This window comes from Melozone crissalis, unplaced genomic scaffold, assembly GCF_028551555.1.
Source record: "Melozone crissalis strain CALT ecotype California unplaced genomic scaffold, PUWL_Pcris_2 ptg000034l_1, whole genome shotgun sequence".
NCBI lineage: Eukaryota > Metazoa > Chordata > Aves > Passeriformes > Passerellidae > Melozone > Melozone crissalis.
The window spans coordinates 4692669-4717276 of record NW_026535812.1 but is presented as its reverse complement, the minus strand read 5'-3'; the positions used below and the strand labels follow the sequence as shown (position 1 = coordinate 4717276).

At 42.3% G+C, this 24608-nt stretch overlaps 1 protein-coding gene across 3 annotated transcripts in view; it reads right to left on the bottom strand.

Annotated features, from left to right (window-relative positions):
* The window catches only part of FARP2 (FERM, ARH/RhoGEF and pleckstrin domain protein 2), a 77686-nt gene that overhangs the window by 19054 nt on the left and 34024 nt on the right, over positions 1-24608 (bottom strand). For 2 of the 3 annotated variants that reach the window (XM_054283088.1, XM_054283089.1), the window contains exons 8-15: positions 21011-21158; positions 20158-20247; positions 18892-19055; positions 18693-18761; positions 17219-17276; positions 16317-16557; positions 5782-5954; positions 1023-1112 (exon numbers count right to left, since the gene is read on the bottom strand). In XM_054283088.1, coding sequence (XP_054139063.1) covers positions 1023-1112; positions 5782-5954; positions 16317-16557; positions 17219-17276; positions 18693-18761; positions 18892-19055; positions 20158-20247; positions 21011-21158 — 1033 coding nt within the window. Of the gene's footprint in view, positions 1-1022; positions 1113-5781; positions 5955-16304; positions 16558-17218; positions 17277-18692; positions 18762-18891; positions 19056-20157; positions 20248-21010; positions 21159-24608 lie in introns of all 3 variants that reach the window. The other variant, XM_054283087.1, reaches the window with a different exon arrangement.

The window sequence follows — 24608 nt, the reverse complement described above, 5'->3', positions numbered from 1 at the left end:
ATGGTTGGGGACAGCTGAGTGACAGTCAGTTACCCAGTGGCTGCCCCAGCTGCTGCCACTTCCATGCAGACAAATCTGCTCTCAATGGCCTGGAGCCTGTGCCAGTCACTCAGCTGAAGACATCTCGTTGAGGTCACATTCCACACCTTAGTGCTTCTGGCAGGGATGGGGATATTACAAAAATCCTCTGAGATTTCCCCCCCTTCTTTTAGAAGAAGTGCTGGGAAGCCTGTAGGAGGAATTGGAGTGAGATGGTGCTCAATGAGCTTGCAGAGAACACCTGCACTGAGGCATGCAGCATTGAGGGACTCAAGCTTTTCTTTAATGAAATTAAAACAACAGCTTATAGGAAGGCAACAGTCACAATGCTCAAACACTGAGCTCATGAACAAAAAAAGCTCTTTTAGAAGCACATGAACTAGAAATTCATGCTGCCCTCCAAACGGGGACTCACTTGTCTATTCTGGGTGAAAGGAGGAGGAAGAAACAGAAGCAGCAAAACAAGAAGAAACTCTTCAAACCCCCATGGGTTCGATGCCCTTTGCAACTGCCATCTGCTCACAGATCCACAGGCACAAGGCTAAAAGCTTTCCAAGGCTAAAAGCTTCCCAAGGAAAACCACAGAGAAGACAGCCAGGTTATAAGCAGAGCTGGCAGGTATCACTGAAACAGAGTGTTGTGCAGTTGCAACACAAAATCAGAGTTAGCCTGAAAACCCAGATTACTAAAAATCATGTAATATTAACAAGGTAAGGGACTCCTGCAAAATGTTTTTAGGCCTTCCTTGTTGACAGTTTTCAGAGCAAAAGTTTGCCTAGGTCATCAGGATGGCACAGGATGCAGCTGCTGAAGTCCAGGGAAGGTATCTGCTCTCCCACAGAAGGGGATATGCAACAAGGAAGGGGACAGCTGCTTGGCTCATGGATTATGCTACATCACAAGAAGAAATTCCAAGTTTTTCCAATCTAACAACCACAAATCTGTCATAAAAAGGGAAAAGAAATAAAGTCAAAGGCACTTACCACTGTAATGACCTCCAGGTCCTTTAAATAGGTGCGCTCTGTGGCCAGGATCTCCTTTGCTATGAAGTATGCCTTGTCTGTGGGGCAGCGCTGGAAGGACACACAGGCACCAGTGAGAACTGAAACACAAACCTCCATTTCCCCCTGGGCATCAGCTCAAACCTGACATCCACTTCCTCTTGCTGTGTGCAAATGGAGCAGCTCATTACTGACATCTCTTTTTTCAGTATCACATTCCCAAATGCTGACTTTACTATAAAATATTCTTTATATTGTTAGAGTATTAAAAAAAATGCCAATTATATGTCAATTATCTTAGAATCACAGATGGTTTAGGTTAGAAGGGACCTTAAAGCTTATCTCATTCCACCCCCTGCCATGGGCAGAGACTTTCCACTGCACCAGGGTGCTCCAAGCCCTGTCCAACCTGGCCTTGGACACCTCCATTACAGGAACTTCCACCTCAAATCAAGGGAGCATTTTACAAACATATGGAAACACTTAAGCCATGATACCTAGATTTTAAACACTTCTCTAACCACCAAAACCAGTCCAACAGATTTGCAAGTAGTCCTTTTCCAAAACTGTTTATTTCCACTTACAGCTTTTACTCAAACTACTCCTTTGAAGACCACATTAATTAGCTAAGAAAAAAAGAAAATATACAGCGTTTATTGGCTGTATGATTGCTCTGGGCTGCTCTTTAAAGAGAAGACAGAATGGATATGGAAAAACAAAGGAATGAAATGATGGCAAGAGATGTTGTGCAGCTACAACAAAAAATCAGAGTTAGCCTGAAAATATACACTACAAAAAATCATGGAATATTAAGGAATTAGTCACTCTTCAGGGTAAGGGACTGCTTTGTCTCCTTAGCTCACTATACAGTGCTGTAGTTCTGTGCCAAATGCCACTGAGTTATGTCAAAATTTGGTCTCCTCCATCTCTGCCCCTCCTGAGGGAAACACTGCTTTGAAAATTCTTTCTTCTGTTTCTTTGTATGTTCTGAGCTAATCAAAAATTCTCTTTATAGAGTCATTGAGATGCCTCCAGTGCTGTCAGCACAGCCACTGAGTGTTTCCCAATCCTCCAGCTCAGGGTTACCCATGGAGGAGACATTCTCCTGCTTGCTCAGTAACCTCTGTATTCAGTCCACAGAATTCCAAGAGGTGTGTATCCTCAAATAATTAATTTTTAGACACTGTCTAGTCTCTTTTCAGGTTATTTTATGCTAGCTATTGCAGTTCCACATGTCAGCCCGCTCTCTGGAGGAAGCAGGGAACATGCTCCTACTCATTCCACAGCCATCCCCTTCAATCTACCTCTCTTACAGGCAAAGTCCTACCTGATCTTCGCTTTTTTCCCTGGCCTATTTACCTGACTGCAGCCTCATATGCTGTGGAACCTCAGTGGGCATCCTCCATAAGCAGCCTCTTCCCAAAGGAAACATCATCATTTTTCTGGCCTTCCTGGAGCCTAAGGTGGCACAGTTTCACCATCTCACTGCCCAGCTTCAGCAGCTCCTTACAGACAGTAGAGTTTCTGCTGTCAGGGATGTTCTCACACAGCTCTGGGTACCTCCCCTTCTGGACTGTGTACAGGATCTTACTGCAATTCTTTGAAATCTCACAGAGCATGCAGGTGTGTGAAACAGGAGCATGGCTTCCACACAGGCAGGTAGTGATGGGGGAACTTCTTTAAAAACTAAACCACACCATGGTCATAACCTGTCACTTCTCATAGCCTGCATGGATCATGTTTTTCTCCACCTCTGAACACTTCTGCAGGTTTCTGCCTCTGTGCTAACCTGGGGCACAAGAGGGCTTTTATTTTTCCCAGGCACCTTCTGTTCCTTTCTCCCTCCCCAGCACATCAGCCCTTTCTGTTTATTCTCAGAAGTTCCTGCTCTTTCCAAACTGCTCCCTGGTGGAATTTAGTGCACTTAATTTGCTTTTTTTCAGTCTTGCAGCAGTCCTAAGTGCATCCCTTGTGCACAGTGCTGGCAGCAGCTGCTGGGCAGACCCTGCACCAGAGGAGTGGAAAGGCTCTCACAGTGCACAGGGGCCCTGCCAAACAGCCTCACCACTGCTCAGGCTCTGCAAGGGGAAAGGAAATCAGCTCATGCCTCAAAAGCCAAACACAAGAACTCTCTGAGGTGGCAGTCTCCTTCTGGAGTCCAAAGAAAATGTTTCTACAGCCATAGCAGGCATCCAGGCAAAGATCCCCCCTTGGAAAAACTCATGTTTCACCATATAATGTACAAACAATCCCACCTGGAAACCTTCAGCACTCACCAGATACAGCAAACCCATCTTGTGAAGAGCTCTACTCTGAACTTGCAATGGCCAAAAATGTTTAACTTTTCATTTCAAACATCAGGCTTCAGAAGTGTTAAAATAACTCTGAGTGGGGGAACTCCCCCAAAAAGCCCAGTTTCAATGTCCTTCTTTAAGTGGGTTGCTACAACCAACCTCCTTTAGAGAAGGAACAGGGAGGAATCTATCAGTGAGATGAAAGAAAAGCACAGTGATTTAAAAAGAAAGGAAAAAAATAAACCCTCATGTTTCTAAAGGTGTCAGTACTGGACCAGCAGCCCAATGGCTGCAAAGAGCAGACAGCACACATTGTGAGGGCTGGAGAGTTTGCAGAACATGCCCTGATTAACCACTACAGCAGCATCACCTTCAAAACAGAGCTCTAGTCAGTGAGATATTGCAAGATTACATTTTTCTTGTACAACAAAGCTGTAAAGCTCCTGTGAAATGTAACCAATTTCACACTGGTTTCTTCCTATGTCTGTTTCACTTATAACTATGTCTCTGAATAGACATCAAAGCCTTGGAATACTCAGGAGTTGATCAAGCTTAAGATCAATACGAGAAAAAGAAGTTCCCCTCTAAGGAGTCTCATTTTCATAAATTAGTTTCAGCCTGAAGGAGAACACAAGCTGCCAAAACACCAGACCTTGCAGAATGTGGCAGAAAGGGTTGGGCTTCACATTTAAGTCAGCTAACACAGTCTCTGCTCATTATTCCCAAGCCATAAGGATAAATGAGAAGAGCTATTTTTAAAATAACTTTGGAAACTAATAGTAGAGTGATCAGCCAAAGCTATAAACTCCACCTCAGAAAGCCTAAATGAGACAGGGAAGCTGCCAGTGGGGTGGGCTGTGTGCAGCTCAGCTCCCAGCCACTGGTTAAACCTTCCTCTCTCTGGCAAGCACTCACAGCACGTCCACACCATGGGTGTTTCTCAACAGCATCACAAAAGTGCCTGGAGGTGCCCAAGAATGTGGCAAAGACACCAAAGAGCAGGGCCTGTGACCTTCCTGCCTGAGGATCCTGGTCCTGCCAGAGGTAAGACTGGATGGGGCAGACAGAAGAGCAGAAGCAAAGACCAGAACACTGGATGGGGCAGACAGAAGAGCAGAAGCAAAGACCACACAAGGTGTTTTCTTCTTCTTTGTGGCTGTGTGGAAAACTGCAGATGCCAGTGTGGTCACAAACTCCATACAGAACTGAGTTTGGACAGTGAAACCTTCCTTGCACTGTAATGGAAGGTCCTGGATCCTTCTCAAGCACCAGAGCCAACAAACCTCTCTGCAAGCAAGGCAAGGAGAGCAGAGAGTCTTCCAGAAAAATGGTCATGGAACTCTACTGTGGACTTCTTTATCCTTTGGAAGAAATGCAGCAAATCCTGAGCTCTGCATGAGGGTGAGGAAAACCCCCACATCATGTGGGGGAGTCCCTGGTTAAAGCAATCAGTGCTCAGTGGTTGAAAGGTTCTGTCACTAGGCAGAAAGAAAAGCCCAGGCATGGAGCAGCACCCAGACATAAGCACATCTTCAAGACCTAAAGCTGTTCCTGGTTTGACACTCACTGCATTTAAAAAACTCAGGGGCATTTTTGTCCCACTCTTTCCAGAAACTGAGCCTCAAGTTTCTGCAAGGCCAGAGCACTGTCCACCTCTCTCCAGACAGAAGGGTCAGCCATGGAGAGGAACTTCAACAACACAGCCAGCTCTGCTGAGCAAGCCCATGATGAAATGGATGTGAGAGAGTTCACACTGAGCTCAGGTCCTCCCCAGCTCAAAGGACACACCACAGGACCCCTCTAAAGGTCCTGTTATGTTTAGAAGGCATGGCCTGGAGGAACTATGTATGGTGAGATGGAGCAATGAGACAGTGATGAGACTGCATGGAAAGGAAGGGACCCAGCAAACAAACTCTTTGTACATTAACAAATAAGGATCTCTGAGGATCACTGTGTCCAGCTCCCCACTCCTTGCACATCCACCTGAAAATAAACCATATGAATGGAGGCATCATCCAGATATTCCTTGATCTTTGTCAGGCTTGGTGTTGTGATCACTTCCCTGGGGAACCTGCTCCAGCGATCAGACTTGGGGTGAAGAACCTTAGAAGAACCTTTCCCTAATATCCAGCCTGAACTCATTTCCATTCTGGGGTACAAAAGGTGGATTTTGAACACAGTTCCCTGACACACTGCTCCTGCTAAAACAGAGGGAGGTGCTCCCAATGGCCATGCCAAGAAGACACAAGATGCCAGGAGGGCAGAGGGGACTCCTGCCACAACAGCTCAACACATCCAACCAACCCTCAGCACTGGAGCTCTGCCCCAGCCACCACAGAATAAAGCACAATCTGCATTCAGCAAGCAAGCACAGCTCCTCACTGGCACCTGCTGTGCCCAGCACAGCTCCCACATGGCACCATCATTGCCCAGCTCTGTGCTCTTACTTTTCTTTTCATTTCATCATCCTCTTCTATCCTGGTGCCACCAGCATCGCTGAGGACAGGGCTGAGCAGAGGGGACGAGCCCTGGGTGGCTGCAGTCACCTGAAAGCCTGGGCTCAAACCCAGGGGACTCTTCAGCACAAGGGAGGACAGCTGGCCATGGTCCACAGGGAGGCCTGGGTGGGAAAACAACAAGAAAATGGAGTGGAAAAGGAGAGAAAATTATTTCAAAGATAGTGCAAATCATGTGATTATCCACTGTTACAGTATACCAGCATTGCAATCTCATATTATTTTTAAAAAGGTAAAAAAGCAAAAAGGCATATAAATCCAAAGACTTCAGTGTGTATCTTAAAGGGAGTGTTCCCTGCATACCAGAGGTTATAGGGCAGTGCAGTAAGGACAGACACAGCAAAACCACAGTAAAGGGAAGGATAAATTGCTTATTGTCACAGAAGAGTAGTAGCACAATTCACAACACAGGGTTATACTGCAGGGACTGCAATACAGCTTTCAATTTTTGCTTTTCAATATAAGAGTTACTGTTCAACACAGGAAAAAGCTAGGATGAATTATTCCATGACTTGCCACTCCAGAACACAAAGTATATTAGAAATACATTCAGAAATTAGGGTATTATATAACCTCATAGAAAACAATTTTGTAGCACTGAGTATTAACTGGATGGACTCAATCCACAGCTAAACCTGTTAGAAGCAACAGGTACCACTTTGCTTTAGGTTATTAAACATTTTTTTTTAATTATTATTACTATTTTGTGGACCCTTTAGAGATTTCTGACACATCACAGTGAATTTAAGCCTCCTCTTTTCAGCACATAGACCCCCCATTGGGGGTGAAAATAACCATTCAAGATCAGCTTTTTTGCACCAAAGGAAGGTGACAGACACACTACACCCACAGAATTCCTCCTAATCTCACAAACTATTTTTCTGATCTTCCCTGTGATACACAAATTAGTTCTCTCAGATCAAGTAACCAAACAGGTATCAGCACTTAAGCAAGGAAAACTGAAACACTCTCCCAAGCCTCCCCAGCAGGATTTGTTGTGCCACGAGTGCTGAACCACCCACCCGAGGACAAACGGGGAAATCAACAGCCAACCCCAAACTGCCAAATCACCATTTCCCAAACTATTTAGAAATCATCACAAAATCTTTAAAATTTAAAAAAACCAGCCCTCACAGGTATCCAAGATCCCCCCACAGTGTCATGGGTGCTGCAGGAGGAGCTGGGAGCTCTGGATTCCCTCCCAGCTGCTCCGGCTTGGAGAGCACACCCAGGGCGAGGCAGCCCCAGCCTGTGACTCCACATGGACAAAGGCAGGAAGCTAAACAGAGCTGCACTCGGTCACCTGGAAGAGATTCAGATCATCCAGGCTGCTGAGTTAACCATTTGTACACTAGACCAGCACCACTTCTGGAGGAGATTTTGTTTCTCCCTAAGCATTTTGGCCCTTCACCCCAGGAAAGCAACATTTGTTTCACCTATCCAGGCACAGGATTCAGGTTTGCTTTTACGTGCCAGGAATGCTGAAAAAACCAGCTTCCAAACAAATGAGTTTGCAGGGGTGAGGAGCTTCTTTAAGTTCTTGGAATTTAACATGAAGTAGCAACAAATTCCAGAATCTGTAACTTGAACTGCTTCCAGACAGCCTGAAAGCCCAGACACAGAGGGAACAAATGGGATAGAACTTGCTATAAACCACCCTGCTTTTTCACTCGGGTTGTTCTACCTTTTATCTCCTCCAACAGAAGATGGCCAGGAAATTAATTGCAAATATTGAATCTGAAAGCAAGAACTCCTCCCCAAAGCCAGAGTGCCTGATGGAACTGAGGCACATTCAGTTCAAGAATCTTAGAATAGTTTGAGTGAAAAGGGACCTTAAAGCCCACCCAGTCCCACCCTGTGCCATGAGCAGGGACAACTTCCACTATACCAGGGTGCTCCAAACCCTGTTCAACCTAGCCTTGGACACTTCTAGGGATCCAGGGACAGTCACAGCTTCTCTGGGCAACTGTGCCAGGGCCTCTGCATCCTCACAAGGAAGAATTTACTCCATTCAAAACTTCCCTCCTTCAGCTTAAGGCCATTCCCTCTTGCCCTGTCACTTCCCTTTTTTTTTTTTTTTCCCTGGAAGAGGCTATAAGAAGTCACAGAGCAGCTCAAGTTAGCTTTTTGGCTAACATTTCTTTAATTAAATATTTGATCTAAGCTCAGTGTGATGGCAGATGATATTACAGGTGAGGACTGAAATTTTCATTCTCACAACCCAAGTCTTCTCCACCAGAGCAGCACAGAGGACTCCAGGCAAGCAGGTAGGATGTACAGCAATTCCTCATTCTCACAGAGAAGGATGGTAAAAGGAGAAGCCACTTCAACTGCTGCTCAATGTAGAAAACTCCTAATTAGGTGGAAATATTGATGTGAAGATCAAAACATGTGAATGATTCCCTCTGACATCAAACCTTGGTGCTCTGAGGTCTTCCCTTCCCCACAGGCAGCATCCTCCAGTTACATTAAAAGGGATTTACTCTTTCAGAAGGATGTTTCTGTTTCAGTGTTCTGCATGAAGTGGAAATTTGCTCTCTGTAAGTCACACAAACATCCCAAGTTGTTGTCTGTAAATGCTGGGAGCACAGCCCTCCATGCATTGATGTGGGAATTCAGAGTTGTACACCAGACAGTCAGACATGGCTGCATCCTGTATACAGCAAATTTCTGCCTCTGCATCACACACAAATGCACTTAAGGCAACATTCAAAAATGCATCAGCTCAGTGTAATATCCCACATACTCAAAGATCTTCAAGTATGCTAATACTTCTTAGTTACACTACACAGTTAGAAATGTGCCCTTAAGCAAACAAACCCACAGTTTCATAAAGCCCAGCATACACTTAATAGAAAAAAAAATAAAAACTAACCAATAAAACATTGTAAAACCATAGAGTATTCAAGAGCACAGCTACAGAATCTGGTAAGAATGCTGAGGACATCCTCCACAGCTACTGTGCAATATTGGTCATGTAGAAGCAGGTTCCATTTGATTTTCACTGAGATAACAAGCAGAACAATAAGATAACAAGCTTTTGGCATCACTTCCCAGTTATTTTTTTCAGCAGGTATTTCCATTCTTCAATCTAAATTCAATTCCTACCCAAAAAGTCAGATTTGAGTGTACAGGCTGGCCAAAACAAAAAATACAGGTTCTCTAAGCTTTATGCATGGATGCTTAAAATAATTCAAAGACAGACAACTAAAATAGTAACCCCAATAATACTGAGCATTATGGGATGGACAAAAGCTATGTGAAGGTCAAATGTCAGCAACAGTTCCTTATCAAATGGAGTGACAGAAAACCTTTAGAGATACAACTTTATTATTATATCCTTGTTATTACTAGTGCTTCAAAAGCAGAGATTATTTTCAGGCTGCAGAGGCTGAGCAGAGGACAAGGGGAGCCTGCTCTGAGCCTCCCTTCCATCCCATGCCCTGCTGAACCCATCACATGCACAGACCAAATGATTATTTCTAGAGAGGAATACACAGTATTACTTCCAGAGTGAAGTCACTAGCAAGCTGATGTACTACAAGTAAAATCCTGGATATTTTCTCTATTTTCCTTATTTCAAAACATCACAACTAGCAGCTTGTCCCTCTGCAAATCTTCCCTTTAAAAAGATGATAAATAGCTGGGTGATAAGAGAATCTTGAAAATTATCTGAGAGCCTAAAGAACTGATGCAAGAGACTTTAAATTCCAAGATCTCTTTTTTATCCTCCAACAGGTACAGGTCATGTAAAACATTAAAGCAAATTTACAGCACTTGGCATGTGCCCAGTGCTGTGTACCTGTGAAGTCACATAGCAGAATCCTAAAGTTTGCCCTGGTTTTTATGGTGATGCCCATAAAACAGCTGAAACAATCCCAAATAATCACCCTCCTTTTGCCACCTTGCAAAAGCCCTGTTTGCAGGGAAGAGAAATTACCTAAACCCAGGCTAGAGATACCTGAAGGAGAACCTGCCAGCTAGAAAACATGCAATCACTTCCACATGCTGTGTTTGCAAAAAAAGGACAATCTTCCAATAAAAACAGATATACAAGAGAGAGAGTTCAAGGGATATACCCAGTTTAAAAGAAAAAGATCTCCACAATAAATATAATTCCTACAAAGAAATCTGAGCTTCTAGTCCCATTTGTATTCCAAGCAAAAGATCTGCACAAATCAGGAAATTGAAACCCACACACCAGTGTTTGCCTACTGTGCTCTATTTCCAAAAACTGTGTGGAGAAAGCTGGGAATAAAACTATAAGATGCCTTGGCTAGGAGAACAAATATTTATTCTATTTCAAAGGTAAGGGTAATGAAAATAAAGCTAAAAAGCCCATGTTGTCATTTATATCAAAGTTTTCCTTGTTTTATTGCATAAACAATTAAAATTATGAATTAGTACAAATCTGTAGGTTCATAATTGGCAATCTGAACAGACACAAAGATACTCAAAACCCCAACATATAATTCAATAAACATTTCCCATATAAAAGATAAAGTTCAAGAGATCAATTAAAAAATTCCAGCTCTCTTTGTTTGAATGCAATCTTTTCCTGGCAAGAGTAGCACCTATGGAACTGGGGAGTCCCTCTAAGCAAGGCACAAGTACCCCTGTTCGTACCAATAAACTGGAATTTTGGGATTCCAGCAAGTGCAGAACGTGAATTGATTTTTGAAAATGTACAGGAAACCTTCCCACAGAGCAGGTTCAGTTAATCATGTTCCAAATTTGAACTTCCAGACCTCCAGCTCAGCCACTGGAGTGATCCTATGGGAGCCCATGGGCAGGGAATTAATGAAGAGGATTTTCTGATGTGTTTGGAACTGTGAGGTCTCCCCATCTTCAGACAGAGGATATATATGTACAGCCACACATATACACACAGCCCTTGTGACAAGTGAGGTGGAAGAGTCCCTAAAAATGACAGGCAATGACAGCTAAAGGACTGCATTGACACCTGTGATTACACTCACTCAGTACTGAGTAATTATGGCTTAGAACATTTTGCAAAATGACAATAATGGGAATGACTTACCGACAGGTTTGCACCAAAAAAAGCATAAAATTATAACAACTTTTATTAGCGTCTTCATAAAATCTTATCCCTACCAAGACTTGCAACTAGACAAAATCTACCACCACCACCAAAAAAAAAAAAAATCAAATAAAAACACCCAATATCAAACCATAACCAAGCCACCAAAAAAAAAAAACAAAATAAAAATCCCTTAAACAAAATCACCTATGACCACAATAAAAATAAGCACAGGAAAAAGGAGATCAATACTTGGTATTATCCAGATTATTCAGCAACTCTGAAATTCACTGGAAATGAAAGTGAAAGTTGAGGGTAGCTTGATATATCACCCTATTCCACCCTAAGATAACATATGGCAAGTCCTGGGAATATACAGCATGTATCACTTGACTAATGAATACTTTAAAATTACAAATCTACACACAATAGGTAACACAGGTTAGTAAAGTTAACAAAGCTTAACCAGGTGGTGGATAGGTCAGAGAATATTCCATGACCCATGTTTTGTGCAAATTAAGTTTCATTAACTGCATAGATGATGATCCAAAATGCTCTGATGTAGTGCTTTACATTTAATAAATGTCTTTAAGCATCAGAAGGGTTAGAAGTTCACACACAGAGAAGGACAGGTAGGGATTAAATTGCTCAGTTAAAATATCCATTTTGCTTTCTCTCAGGGTTCAGGTGAGCACTGCAGAGCTAAGCTCAGCAGTCTGTCTCACTGGGAAAAGTCACCAATACTGGCATGCATCCTACAGCTGCCTGTGTTTGCTAAAACAGAACAGAGAGATGCGGAGGGAAGGAAAAGAGCCCTGGCACACTCCCTTTGCTGAGCTGCAAACAGCTGCTCTGTGTAGAGCAGGAGAGCACACCTGGACACCCTGTGGTTCTCCTACTGGATAAACACAGCACCAAAAGCTGTGCACTGGCTAGAAATGCTCATTCCTGTGTGCCCCCAGCTCCCCATGGGGTGGCAGGCACAAAGCAAATGGGCAAGAACCTGCAGAGGTGCAGACTGAGAGAAGTGGGGGCATGACCACAAAGTTTACACCCAGGTTTTATCTGCTCTACCACAGCTCCTCAAATGCTGCTTTCTTGCATGTGATACTCAACAAAGATCTTCTCCATCTTGGCATTTTTCCTAAGCCATTTCCCCTGTTTTCCATGCTGCATGGCTCCCACAGCAGAGGTCACTGCAAGGGTCCTGGCTCTCACCACTCACCTTCATGAAAGGAAAGCTTGTGTTGTCAGGAAATAAACAGAAATCAGTACCAGGAACTGAGTTTTAGTATCAACAGAGTAACAAGAAAACAAAACAAACCCCAGGGAACAATGCTGGAAGTTGAGCAGCATCACCAGGACTCAGGACACATCACACCCCCCTCGTGCTACCCAAAAATAAATGAAGGGGACAGAGCAGGGACAGACATTCCTTGTCTCACCTTCTCCTGCCACCTCAGGAGGCAGCCAGGGGAGGTGAGGACAGCTCCACTGCACTGAAAAAACCCACACAGCTCCCTGGAAAGGTCTGAGCCCCCACATTCCCTTGAGGGCAGCTGGTTTTCTCTCCATCTTTATCAGAAAGTGAATCTGATGTCTCTGAAGGAAATTATAAACAACCTTTGCTCACAGCTTTCTTGCTCTAATAAAAACTCTGCTTATGAACCAAATTTTCTGCTCTTTTGTGTCTGTCTGGGAAGCCTAGAACAAAATAACACAGGTCAGAGTGCAAAGATATCCTCAGAAGCCACAGGGCTTTGGAAATCAAGTGAAGCACAGAAGGAAACCATGACAGCTCTATGCTATCAGTCAGACAGAGCACAGAGAGAACTAAGAGGGGCACAGCAGCAGCTCTGAACTCTCATTCTGTACCTAAAACCTTCATCTAAACACATCTGTACCAGGGTCAAAGGTCCCCTCACCTCTTCCTCACCTGTGGATCCCTAAGATAGAAGACTGGAATTCTAGTCACCACCATTCCTTTGGAAAACCTTAAGGGGCACTACACTAAGAATCTTACTGCTTTCTTTAAAAAAAATAGAAAATCCCTGAGAGTTAAAACTGCCAATAAAAGATCTGCACAGTTTAAAATGAAAGAAAAACTTTGAAGATGTCTTTTCAAAGTAACTGTGGTGCAAGAAGGCAAACTGGCAAGCCTGTACCTTGAAAATACAGGCAGCTTTTTACCAAGATCTTTTGAAAACTCAGAGAATTTAGTTGGATTTATTCCCTGTTCTGACACATTTAAAGGAATGCTTGTGATTAAGGCACAGGACATGAAACAGAGGCAGCACAGTTATATGTAATAGCTGAATCCTGATCCTCTTCTTAAAAGAGCACAGATATCAACAGCCTTTCTCTACATCTTCATCTATATCCTTGTCCCTGATGCCACCACCTGTTACAGAGTTTGCAGACAGAATTCTGTCTCTTTGCTGATTTTATTTCTCTTCCTTAGGTTACATAATGAAGTTCATTCTGGGAAGAAATCAGACAAATCACCTAAAAATGTACTTAAAGGCACCAGCTCTCTACACCACTGCCCTGTTTCAAAATGTCACACCACACCCCCATGACATCATCTGCACAGGCCTGAATAAAGTCCCACAAAGAGCCAGAACACACATTCCACAGGAAAGAAATAAAATGGAAGTAACATAGAACAAAAAAAGAGCGCCCTGTAGTAGATTACTGGAGGTCTGAGCTAATATTTTGTTCTCAATGTGCTTTGTGTTCCTGTGCTGCTGGCAAAGGGGGCAGGTTTCTCATGGGACAACACACATTCCACTCAAACACAAGGTAAAAGCAAGCACTGTGCAGAATAGTCATACCTTGGTAAAACTAACCTGGAAGAAATGGGTGACTAAAGGAGGTTTTACCTCCTCGAGTTCTGCCTCACATTAAAAAGTATTCCATTGAAGTTTAGTTATCAGAATTTTGAGAAATAATAGTATTTGTTAAATGCTTGAGTAAACAACGAAGGTCTTTAATGATATATCAAGACCATATTTAAACTGGTAGCAATAATATTTACCATAAAATGATGTTTGTAACTAAGCTGCTTATTTTGGAGGCATCAACTGTAAAAGTGCTGCATTCTCTCTGCAGAGGACTGAAAACTGGGCAGAAGGAACCCAAAAACCCAGTGGCTGAAGGAGATGATGATTTCCATCACAAGATTTGGGTCAGGTGTTGTGGATATCCCATTCTTGCTTAAATATGTTCTAAAAAATGCTCTCACAAGCTGAAGCTCAGAACCTCACCTCCACAATCCACAGCAGTTGGGAAGGACATTTCACAACTTTTGTTCTTTTGCCTCAATAAAGGTTGCTAAATTAAATGTGACCAGTTAAGCAACAATTCAATTGTCTTCCATGACACTTCCTAACTTACAGCTCATGTCACCTGTCTAAAAGAGTTTATAAAAGCCCTGAAGCTCTAACTGTTGTCTATAGTATTTACCTCTCCTAACAACTCCATTTCTCAGAAAAATTACAGTATTTTTCTGAATACAGTTCATATTTTAAGGAAAAAGTTAAAGCTATCACCAGGTTTGCCACCAGCTGTCCTCCACAGACACAGGACACTTCTCTGAATTACTTTGTATTTTTATGCAGAGTGATTAAAAACAAGAAAGAAGGGAAATGTGATGGGGATTAAGTGCTTTTAAAGTCTCTGTATATCTCCAAGCTGCTGCAAAACATTTGCCGCTGGACTGCTGAAGACACCTTGAAGTCAGCAAATAAGCTTGTCTTCACAAGAAATTTGGAAACTGCTATTTCCATTTGGTTGGATACCCATTCCCTCTTCCAAAGGCAGGCAGAGGTATTTATTCTTCAAAGCATACCACAGATATGTTGCATAGGTTGGTATTTTAAAACTGTCCTTCAGAGATGATTTGAAGATTCTCCAGGGTTTTTTTGATGATGGAAACAAAAACAAACCCAAAATGAGGATCTTGCTACAGTGCAGGAAAACAGGCAATTTTTGGATGCAGCTGCTGGTTAATAGGCATGTACAGAAGTGACTGTTTTATTTGGATTTTGGAGGAACAGTATATTATACTCTTACAGATATGTTTACAGCCGAAGAAATCCTTTAGTGTACTGTAAGTGAGGATGTCTGCATGAGCCAGTTGATAGTTAAAATTCTCTGAAATCAGTGGTTTTTCCTAAATGTAGTATTTTCAAACATTGCAGCCTATTAGAACCAATTCTTGATGTAGTGTGATACACAGAAACACAGCACCAAAATTTGGATGCTTTGAGGGACACTGAAGAGGCACACAAATTTTTAAAAAAATTTTAAAAATTTAAAAATCAACTATGTTATATGATTTAAAATCCAGCCATTGGATTGAGCGATATCACACCCTATTATTGACTTCCAAGCCTGAAAAGCATAGAGGAATCCATCCCAAAAATCAAGACCAGTCAATTGATCTGTGACTTCTCTGTCCAGTCTTCTTGAGTGAGATTTTTTAAATTATTCTGAAAGTCAAAGGCATAGCTGTCCCCCGCACTTTGAGCAAAGGGGTTGCTAAAGAAAAGGTTTACATCCAAAGGTGCAGCTGTTTCTGAGTCCCAGGAGTCGGTGTCTGTGCTGCTGGAGTCCTCTGTGGTGGTGGGAGGGCAGCTGAGCTGCTCCAGCTGGTCGATGATGTCGGTGAACTGGAAGGCTGAGCTGGACTCGGAGCGCACGGAGCAGGCGGGGAAGTTGAGCATGGAGCTGGCAGAGGAATGGTTGGCAGAGCCGTGGGTGTGCAGGGAGCAGCTCCCGTTCAGGGCCAGGTTGTTGAGGGAGCTGCTCTCGGAGCGGTTGTTGATGAGGGAGCTGGTTTCAGAGGGGCTCAGCAGGCTTTGCATTCTGCTGGCTTGGGCCTTCACCTCAAACAGCTCCGAGGTGTCCGATGGCCTCTCGTTGCCGTTGAAATCGCTGCTTTCCTCAAACTCAAACTCCTCTTCCACATTCATATCCACGGCCTCGGTTGAGTACCTGTCAGGGCTCGACTGAGCAGAGACTGAGCTCTGCTGGAGGGCACCTGCAGCTAAACCAGCTGGCTCTGACAGACACTTGGAAAACTCAGAACCCTTTAATTCTAACCCGCTGTACACATAGGAAAATGCCTCAGAGCCCCCAGCAAAAAAGGACATTTCTGCTGGGTCATCATCGATAAACTCCTCTGACACCTGCAACTGGGAATTTACCAGTGTGAAAAGAGGGGCCCCACGGCTGCCATGCTGCTGCTCTTTTTCAGCAATGAATACACCTGTGGTAAAGTCGTCCTCATCATTGTCATTTTTACAACCAGCAACCCTGCTCTCCTTACTACTTCTCACTACATCTACGTCTACACCACAACCGCTCTCAATGACAGGACAAGACGGGTCACAGTTTCCTGCAACACTACCAAACCCAACACCTTGGAGCACGGGAGATCCAGGCTGCTGCATCAGCTTCCTCCCCACTTCTTCCACTGGTGCTGCAGTGGTTTTGTCTGGAATCCTTGTGTACGATGCTCGGGGCTCCAAGGAGGAAGGGCTGGGTTCAGCAAACATGGGCAGGATGGAAGCGGGACTGGCCAAGGAGTGAACTGAGTGGAAGGGGGCAGCTGTTGAGGCTGGAGACCCTGGAGTTCTCAAGCCCTCAGTGAATGGGACACTCTAAAATGGGACAGAAAAGCAGAAACACAACAGATAAAAAGGTTTTCATAAAACAAATGTAACATCCAGTCACATCCATATGCAGAAGAAATATATGGTTCACAGGAGCTCACTTTACAGCAGACACTGAACCTAATCCAGCAGCCAATGTAAAAGGCAAGATTTTTTCCCTTAATTCTGATAACTGGATGGAAAGTTAAAAGCATGTATTTTATAGCTGAACAAGCATCCACAAATAAGAACAACAAAATGACAGTGAAATTCTGCGATGCTTCTTTAACCTCTCCCGTGTAACACAAGAGCATTCAGTGAAATGATTGTTTCTTGCTGTGTCCTGTAGAAGGCATCTTACAACAGCTTTGAGACCGGCAGAGAGCAGTCAGACAATACCTGGAGATAAACTAATCCTCTGAAATAACATACTAGAAAGTCCAACACTTCCTTTTCAGTTCAGTGGAACTTTGAGTAAAATATTACTCACTTCACACTCCACTGGCTACAACTATCAAATCAGTAACACCAACAAAAAGAACTGTGCAGCAGACAAAGAGCAAACAGTGGCAGCAATTCTGGTGAGCTGACTCCTTCACTATCGCCTCAGAAAGCTGTTTGTCCATGGCCCTGCCCACAGCCACAACCCAGAGAGCGCTGCAGAACTGACCTGCTTTGGCACGTCTGCGTTCGAGGTGCGAGTGGATGCTCTGACCTTGCTGTGCCTCCTGTGGAACAGAGCAGCCTGTCAGCATCCCAGACATGCTTCAGCCTCATTCCCTCCCCCATCACTCATGGCCATGCCAGTAGCCAACAGAAACATCTCAAGCTCTTGTTTATTGTGTTTTGTTTATAACTAGTTCAAGTTTTAAAAGGTCAAAAGAGTTGTAAATTAAATTATGTAAGATAAGAAATGTTCAAAAGTGGAATAAAGCAAGACCCAGATCATTCACAGGATCAGAGAATCATTAAGATTGGAAAAGGCCTCCAAGATCATCAAGTCCTGCTGCTCCCCCAGCACTAACCCATGTCCCCAAGTGCTTTATCTCCACCTTTTCTGAACACCTTCAGGGATAGTGGCTCCAACAATTCCCTGGGCATCCTGTGCCAGTGCCTGATCAATTTTTCCCAGTGTCCAACCTAAACTTCCCATGGCACCACTTGAAGCCATTTCCTCTTGTCCTATCACTGGCTACCTGGAAGAAGAGACTGACCCCTACCTGGTTGGTGGGGATCTCTTGGTACCACTGAAGGAGACTTCAACAACTTGGGGCTGAATACTAACTGAATACTAAACAGTACATTTTAGTTTAACTTCATCCTTTTTCATTATTATAAACATCTACAGAAGAATGGCTTCAGAACCAGAATCAGCTAATCTTCAACAATTTTACAAATTTTTAAAAATTCAGTCAGCTATATAAAATTTTACACATTAGACTCTAAAAAGTGATATCCTGCATTGCACTCATGGTTAGATTCCTTCTATGCCAATAATTAAATAGAAAATCAAATTTTCAAATAGAAAAAGAGCTCAACTGGAGTCTGAGACATTAACAATACCTATTAATAGTAGATTAATGCAAACTTTTTAAAATTCCTTTTAAGCCCCTATAATCTTTTGTATTAGGAGTAAGAGTTTCTCACACATAGTTTGGATTTGGAGTAGGAGGAGTTTCCCACATGCAGACTGGACAGCATTAGAGTCAAGTAAGGAAAAAACAATTTTATCATGAAAAAGCACATTCTTAATTTATATATTTATATATTTAGAAACAATTGAGTATTTTAGGTCACAGTTTCAAACTTGCAGATCCCAAGTTCCATTATGTGCTCTGCCACTGGCTGACTGCACAGCTAGAGTGGCACAGACAGGTTCTCACTAACATTATGGAATCTTCAGCACATGCTGAACTTTCAGACAGCTAAGCCACGTTATCCACAGACATAAAAATGTGGTACCAAAACTTTCCAAAGCCTCTTATATCATCACAAATTAATAAATTTTTTACATTTTAGTTCAGCTACCTTAATGAATGAGAATGAATCTGCCTCCAAGCAGCACTAAAACACTGAAATTTAGGCAAGAAAGGCACTGTGAAAGTCTCAGCTATGTTTTGCCTTAGAAAGCCATTTCATCTTACCTTTCATATGGGGTTCTCTTCATCCCACTGTCCTTAATATAATCCACTAGCTGCTTCTGTGTTCGTCCACTGTGAACCCACAGAAGTACAAAGGTTATCAAACACAGGGGATGTGCATTACAGAGGAATGTCTTTAGAATATTTCCTCCTTTTGCTCTCATTTTCTAAGACAAAATGAGTGTGCTGTGTTTCTCCCTACCTGTATCTGAAAGATGAGCCTCTGGTGAAGAACACTGCTTTAGCCTTTGGCTTTGGCTGGTCGAAGAGCCTAAAGAATGTGTGATACTCTACACAGATTTTCCAGAAGTTTTTACACTCATCCCTACTTCCCAAAAGAAACTCCAATGTATCCTGATATGGGCCCTGGGAAAAAAACATAGCAGTTCAGTAGCATCTAAAATGACAGTAAGGAGAAAAGGAAGGTACAAATGTGTGCCAACAAAAAGATGAACTCCAGCAAGATGCAGGAATTTGCTAAGTCACTTCTCATCTGCTTTAAAACAATGGGAGTGATTCTGAATGCAGCTAGAAATTATTTAATACCTGTCAGAAATGTTTGCTTACCTTGAAACTGTAAAAGTATTTAAAAAGCACTTGACTTTACATGCTCAATATAGCCCACCTTCAGAAAATTCAAAGAAATTTAAATATTTAAGTGAAATAGTAGCTATTTTAAAATACTATTCCTTTTTTTAGGAGTTCTAATGCTTGTCTCTTGGAAATTCCAGAACAAAAATTCCAGACAAAACCAGAAAATACTGCATATGTCAGAGCACAATTATCACATGAAATTTCTGAGGGTCTCTTTGTGAGACACATTGCTGCATCAGCAGACAGTGGGTCCTATTTCAGATATCCTTGGTACATGAAATTATATCCAAAGTTGAGGCTTTTCCTCTATTTTAATATAAATTAAACACTGAATGTAATCTAGTCATCTAGGGTGGAAGCAACAATTGACATGACATCTGCAATGAAAAACATCTACTGTAAATCAGCTAAGTATGCAAAATTACTTTGTGCTATAGAGATGTATAGAAAAGATGAAGCAAGAGTAATCACACCATCCTTAAAATTAAGCTACAACAATATAATTTCAGTCACCTATTCCTACCTGAGGGGTATCAGGTAATTTTCATTTGAATCAAGAAAGTGGATGCAACTTTTTCAAAGGAGAAATACTGAGAAAGGCTGCACCAAATACTTGGGTCTAGTAATTTTTTTCTGTCTTACATTTATACATGTGTAAGCTTGTGTCAAGGATAAGTTGAGACTGAAACACAAAACCTAAAGATCCTAAATTGTGGAGTGAGAAAGGAAAGATTGACACTTGAATGATGCAGCCAAACCTGCCCACTGAGTCTGTTTTATAAATCACAAACTCCAGAAATGTTCATAATAAAATAAAGCACAGGTATTTTTTTCAACACTGAGCAGTCTATATTACAGTAAAAGTGACACAGACCTCTGGGTGGAGTTTAATAAGGAATCTTTTCCTCTTGAAGCTCAGCTTACGGACCTTGGACCAGTTGAAGGTATTGATTTTTGTGTTACCCTGAATCAAAATGAGAATGATCAAATGTTAGCAAAAGTTTCAGAGAAGCAGAGAACCAAACAAAATTCTGTTGTGGGTATATAGATGTGTATGTATCCATATGGATTTTTAGCTCTGGTGACAATATTCTCTAAAACAAGAGAGGCCACTGAGCAGTCTGAGAGGGATTGCAGGACTGATGTACCTCCAAAAGAAGCTGCCCCACAGTAACCAGATACAGGTAAGACACAGCTGAGCACCCAAACAGAAATATTTCAGTAAATCAGCTGCCTCTGAGTTCTGGGGAGAGGAAAACCCTATCACTGCATTCATAAACAGGACTCTGAGCACTGAGTTGCTTCTTTAATACAACAAACATAGTAACACTAATTGGTCCAATCATTTCAATAAATCAGCATTCCTATACAATAAGAGCAACAATACCCAGCAAAAATCCACTGGAATATTAAAATTAGAGAAACCAAACCAAAATTCCAGGATGACAGACCTATCCCAGGGCTGTTCCAAAAATGAATTAATTGATGATTTTCTCTCATCACACACCTAATTTCTAACAAAGCCCCTCTATCTCACTCTCATTTGGTTTTGATGCTCTGCTCTCTGCACAAGAACAAGCTGCACCAAACAGAGTTTTGGGGGCTTAAATGACCCTCCTTGACCATAGAACATGTTAGATTTCCAAGGCATCAGAGAGACCTGATGTTCAAATGAGAGACTTACTCCAAGACATGCTAAAGGACAGAGTGTGCCATCCCTGCCATACCTGGAACACCAGCACACCCATGTGTGAAACTGCCAGGTTGATTTTAGTGCCCTCACGGTCAGAGGCAAGGTGGAATCTGATGCCATACATCTCCAGTTTCCTGGCAATTTCAAGCACTTGAAAGTCAGATTCAGCAGGAGTTTGACCCCTATAATGAGGAAGAAAAAGAAAGTTTTAAGAACAATCTGATTCTACAACACTGCCAACACATTTAAGTCTGAATGCTGGCACTAAATGAGAATTTTCTGTCTCATCTAGTTGGGTGGTTTCACTCCATGTCATGCGTCACACTGAAAGTTCTGTAATGACACAGTTGATGGCCAATGTCAAGAGCATCCCAAGCCAGATGCTGAGAGAGAAATTAAACAGCTCAGTGCTTTTGCCAGTTGAGAAACCACAAAGTTGTACAAATCCACATTCAATCCAGTGCTCCTCCTTCTGCTTGCTTGTGCACACATTAGCATCAACAAAGATAAGAAGTGAGAGTTGGCAGAGTTGCACAGTCAGCAAAACAGAAACAATACAAATATTGCAACAGAATGACCCTTTTCAGGTCAGGTTTTGGGACCACAAAATTATTACTCTATTACTACCAGGTGCCTTTGGCTGGATAATTCCCTCCCTGCCAAGGAAACCAGAGAAGAATCTTTAAAATGAAACTTCATCTGCTGTCAAAATTACTCTAAAAACAAGAGGAAGCTGTACACAGACAGGAGCAAGTGCTCTGTAAGGGTGCACAAGGCCCAAAACAGCAACACAGAGACTGTTCATGACCTGGCACAGTTTCAGCCCTCACTGACTGCTCCCCAGGTTAGCTGACATCAAACCACTACCATTTTGCTCTCCTGCATGAAAACAATCCTTTTTTTCCTCAATCCCCCTTGTTTTTTCCCATGAGAGGGAGTGCATTAGATTGTAGTGCATTTTTAGTGAATTAAGAGCTTTTCCCTGTAAATCAAAACACTCTGCAAGTTCACAGGTCCTGACAAGGAGTTAAAGATCCTCCAAGAATGAGCAAATGGTGCTGTGGAAATGAAGGAGTTCTTGGAGTCATAGAATCACAAAATCATTAGGGATGAAAAAGACATTGAAAATGATCAAGTCCAACTATTGCTACTGATCATGCCCCAGTTACAAAACAGACTTTTTGCCCCCAAAGCAAAAAAGTCTTTATCACAAACATGAGCATGTCACCCAAGTAGGTCTCTGAACTAAAAACACCCTGCAAGAAAATGCTACTACCCATTTTTAGGCATAACATGGTCCAGGAGAACCTTCTCCTGTGCTAACCCCAAGGAAAGCCCACTGCAGAGCTGTTGATCTGGGGTCCCCAGCCTAAGTGGACACCCCATAAAATAAAGGAAGATCAGAGGAGGGCACAGAGATGCTCCAAGAGCTGGAGCCCCTCTGCTCAGGCTGGGAGAGCTGGGGGTGTTCTCCTGGAGAGAAGGCTCTGGGGAGACCTCATTGTGGGATTTCAGTTCTTAACAAGGGCTTTTAAAAAAGACAGGGACTTTTTCTATGGACAAAAGGTAATAGGAGATGGGGAAATGGTTTTAAACTAAAAGAGATGAGAATAAAATTACATTTGGAGAAATTCTTCCCGGTGAGGGTGCTGAGGCCCTGGCACAGGGTGCCCAGAGCAGCTGTGGCTGTCCCTGGATCCCTGCAAATGTCCAAGGCCAGGCTGGACAGGGCTTGGAGCAGCCTGGGATACTGGAAGTTGTCCCTGCCCATGGCAGCAGATCAAAATTTAAGTTCCCTTCCATCCCAAACCGCTCTGGAATTCTGTGAAACACCAGCACAGGACCTGCTGGGGCACTCAGAGCAGTGAGGCTGCATCAGCCACAGCTGGATAAACTGACCCCCTACATCACTACTGACAATGATTAGAAATAATAAATACCAAATTATTTCCATATGCAAGTTCACTAGGATAAATGTAATGATACACAGAAGACACAGGTGCTAAAAAATTATTCTATTTACAAACAACCAGTGCTGAAACCAGATTAGATTCCTGCACACACAGACTAAGCAAATTTTACAAGCCTTTTTCTCCAAGAAGAAAGTGGCCTTCCTTTCATAAATCTGCATTTCATTTTATTAAAACAGATGAAAAACTATTTTTAGCATTACCTATTTTTGTGTACTATGCTGAGCCAACCACAACATCACTACTAAATAAATTCTCCTGGTCCCTTGACTGGCTTTTCTAGTCATACTCCTTAAAAATACCTCCTCCTACCTAATTAGAGTCATGTGTTAGATCAAACAATTCTTTAGCTGCATATAGATTTTTTTAAAATACAAATAGAGAATACTGAAGTGAATCATTACATTTGAATTAACAAAACTAGGGATGATGACAATACATATTAACCCCAAGTAGGAACTGTATCTACAATTCAGAATTCAATTATGAAACTTATTTTGTATGCTACAGTTTTTAAAATAGAAGTTGTTCGAAAAAGCAACGATTTTTTTATACTTAGTAAAATTCTCTTTAGTGTAAAACACACACATACACAAAATGCCCTGAGAAAGTAAACTGAATTCACACAGCAGCATTTCAGCAGTGTTCTGTTGCCTTGTTCAAACAAAGAATCTAAAACACTACAGCAGGAAATCACAAATTTATTTTGTCAGCTGCAGAAGGCAGAGATTCAATGACATTCCTGTCTTTACCAGCTCACTCCATAATCCACCCTTATCCAAATGTCAGTATTATGTGACCATGTAATAGAAAGGGAAAAACATAAGAGGCACAAAAACCTGATTTCAAATGGAAACAGAAATGCCAAACAACAGAGAGAGTAATTTCCACCACTGTTACTACTACATGGAGTAATTATGTCCAAAAGCTCAGACTGGTAAAGCAGATTTCTTGAGTAACACTGGAGTAAATGCTTTTAACATTGCCTTTAACTGTTGTTTCATTTCCACCACAGATTCCTCAACTACATCAAAAAACCTGGAGAACCATGGTTCCTATTTATGAAATATACACAAGACAAAAGAGGTAGATCATAAATCCTGCTTTTGGCCAGGGCTCCCTGAGTTCCACTCTGAGCTCTGTGTGTAACTCCCACCCACGCTAATTCCTGCTGTAATTCTTCTGAATACAGCGACATTAGGAATGAAAGCAGGGCTTTGTTTTTTAAAAAGGGTGCTGAGGTTGGGAAGGAGGCTTGCAAGGGAAGGAAGGCAAAAAACAAAAAATGGCAACTAGAAAATTGGAGCTCTAAAGTACTAAAAATTCCTCATGAACAGTCTGGTGTAACTGATGTAGAACCACTGATTATTATTTCATGTACTATTAGATATGATCCAAAGCACAGCACATCTCAGAAAAAAAATTAAAAATAAGATACCAGGCAATTTTAAGAGTGTTCACTTGCACACAACCTGCCGGTAGCCAACAGAGAAGCCTGAGCTCCTGGAGGAGCTGGGAGCAGAGCAGACACTCTGATTGTACCACAGACAGGTACCAAGAAAGGCAGCTCCAGAAATTGCCCTCAGATGCTGCCTGCAGGCTTAGCTGCACAGCCCAGCCCCAAAACAATCTGCTCTAATTTTGTCCAGCCATTAAGCAGAT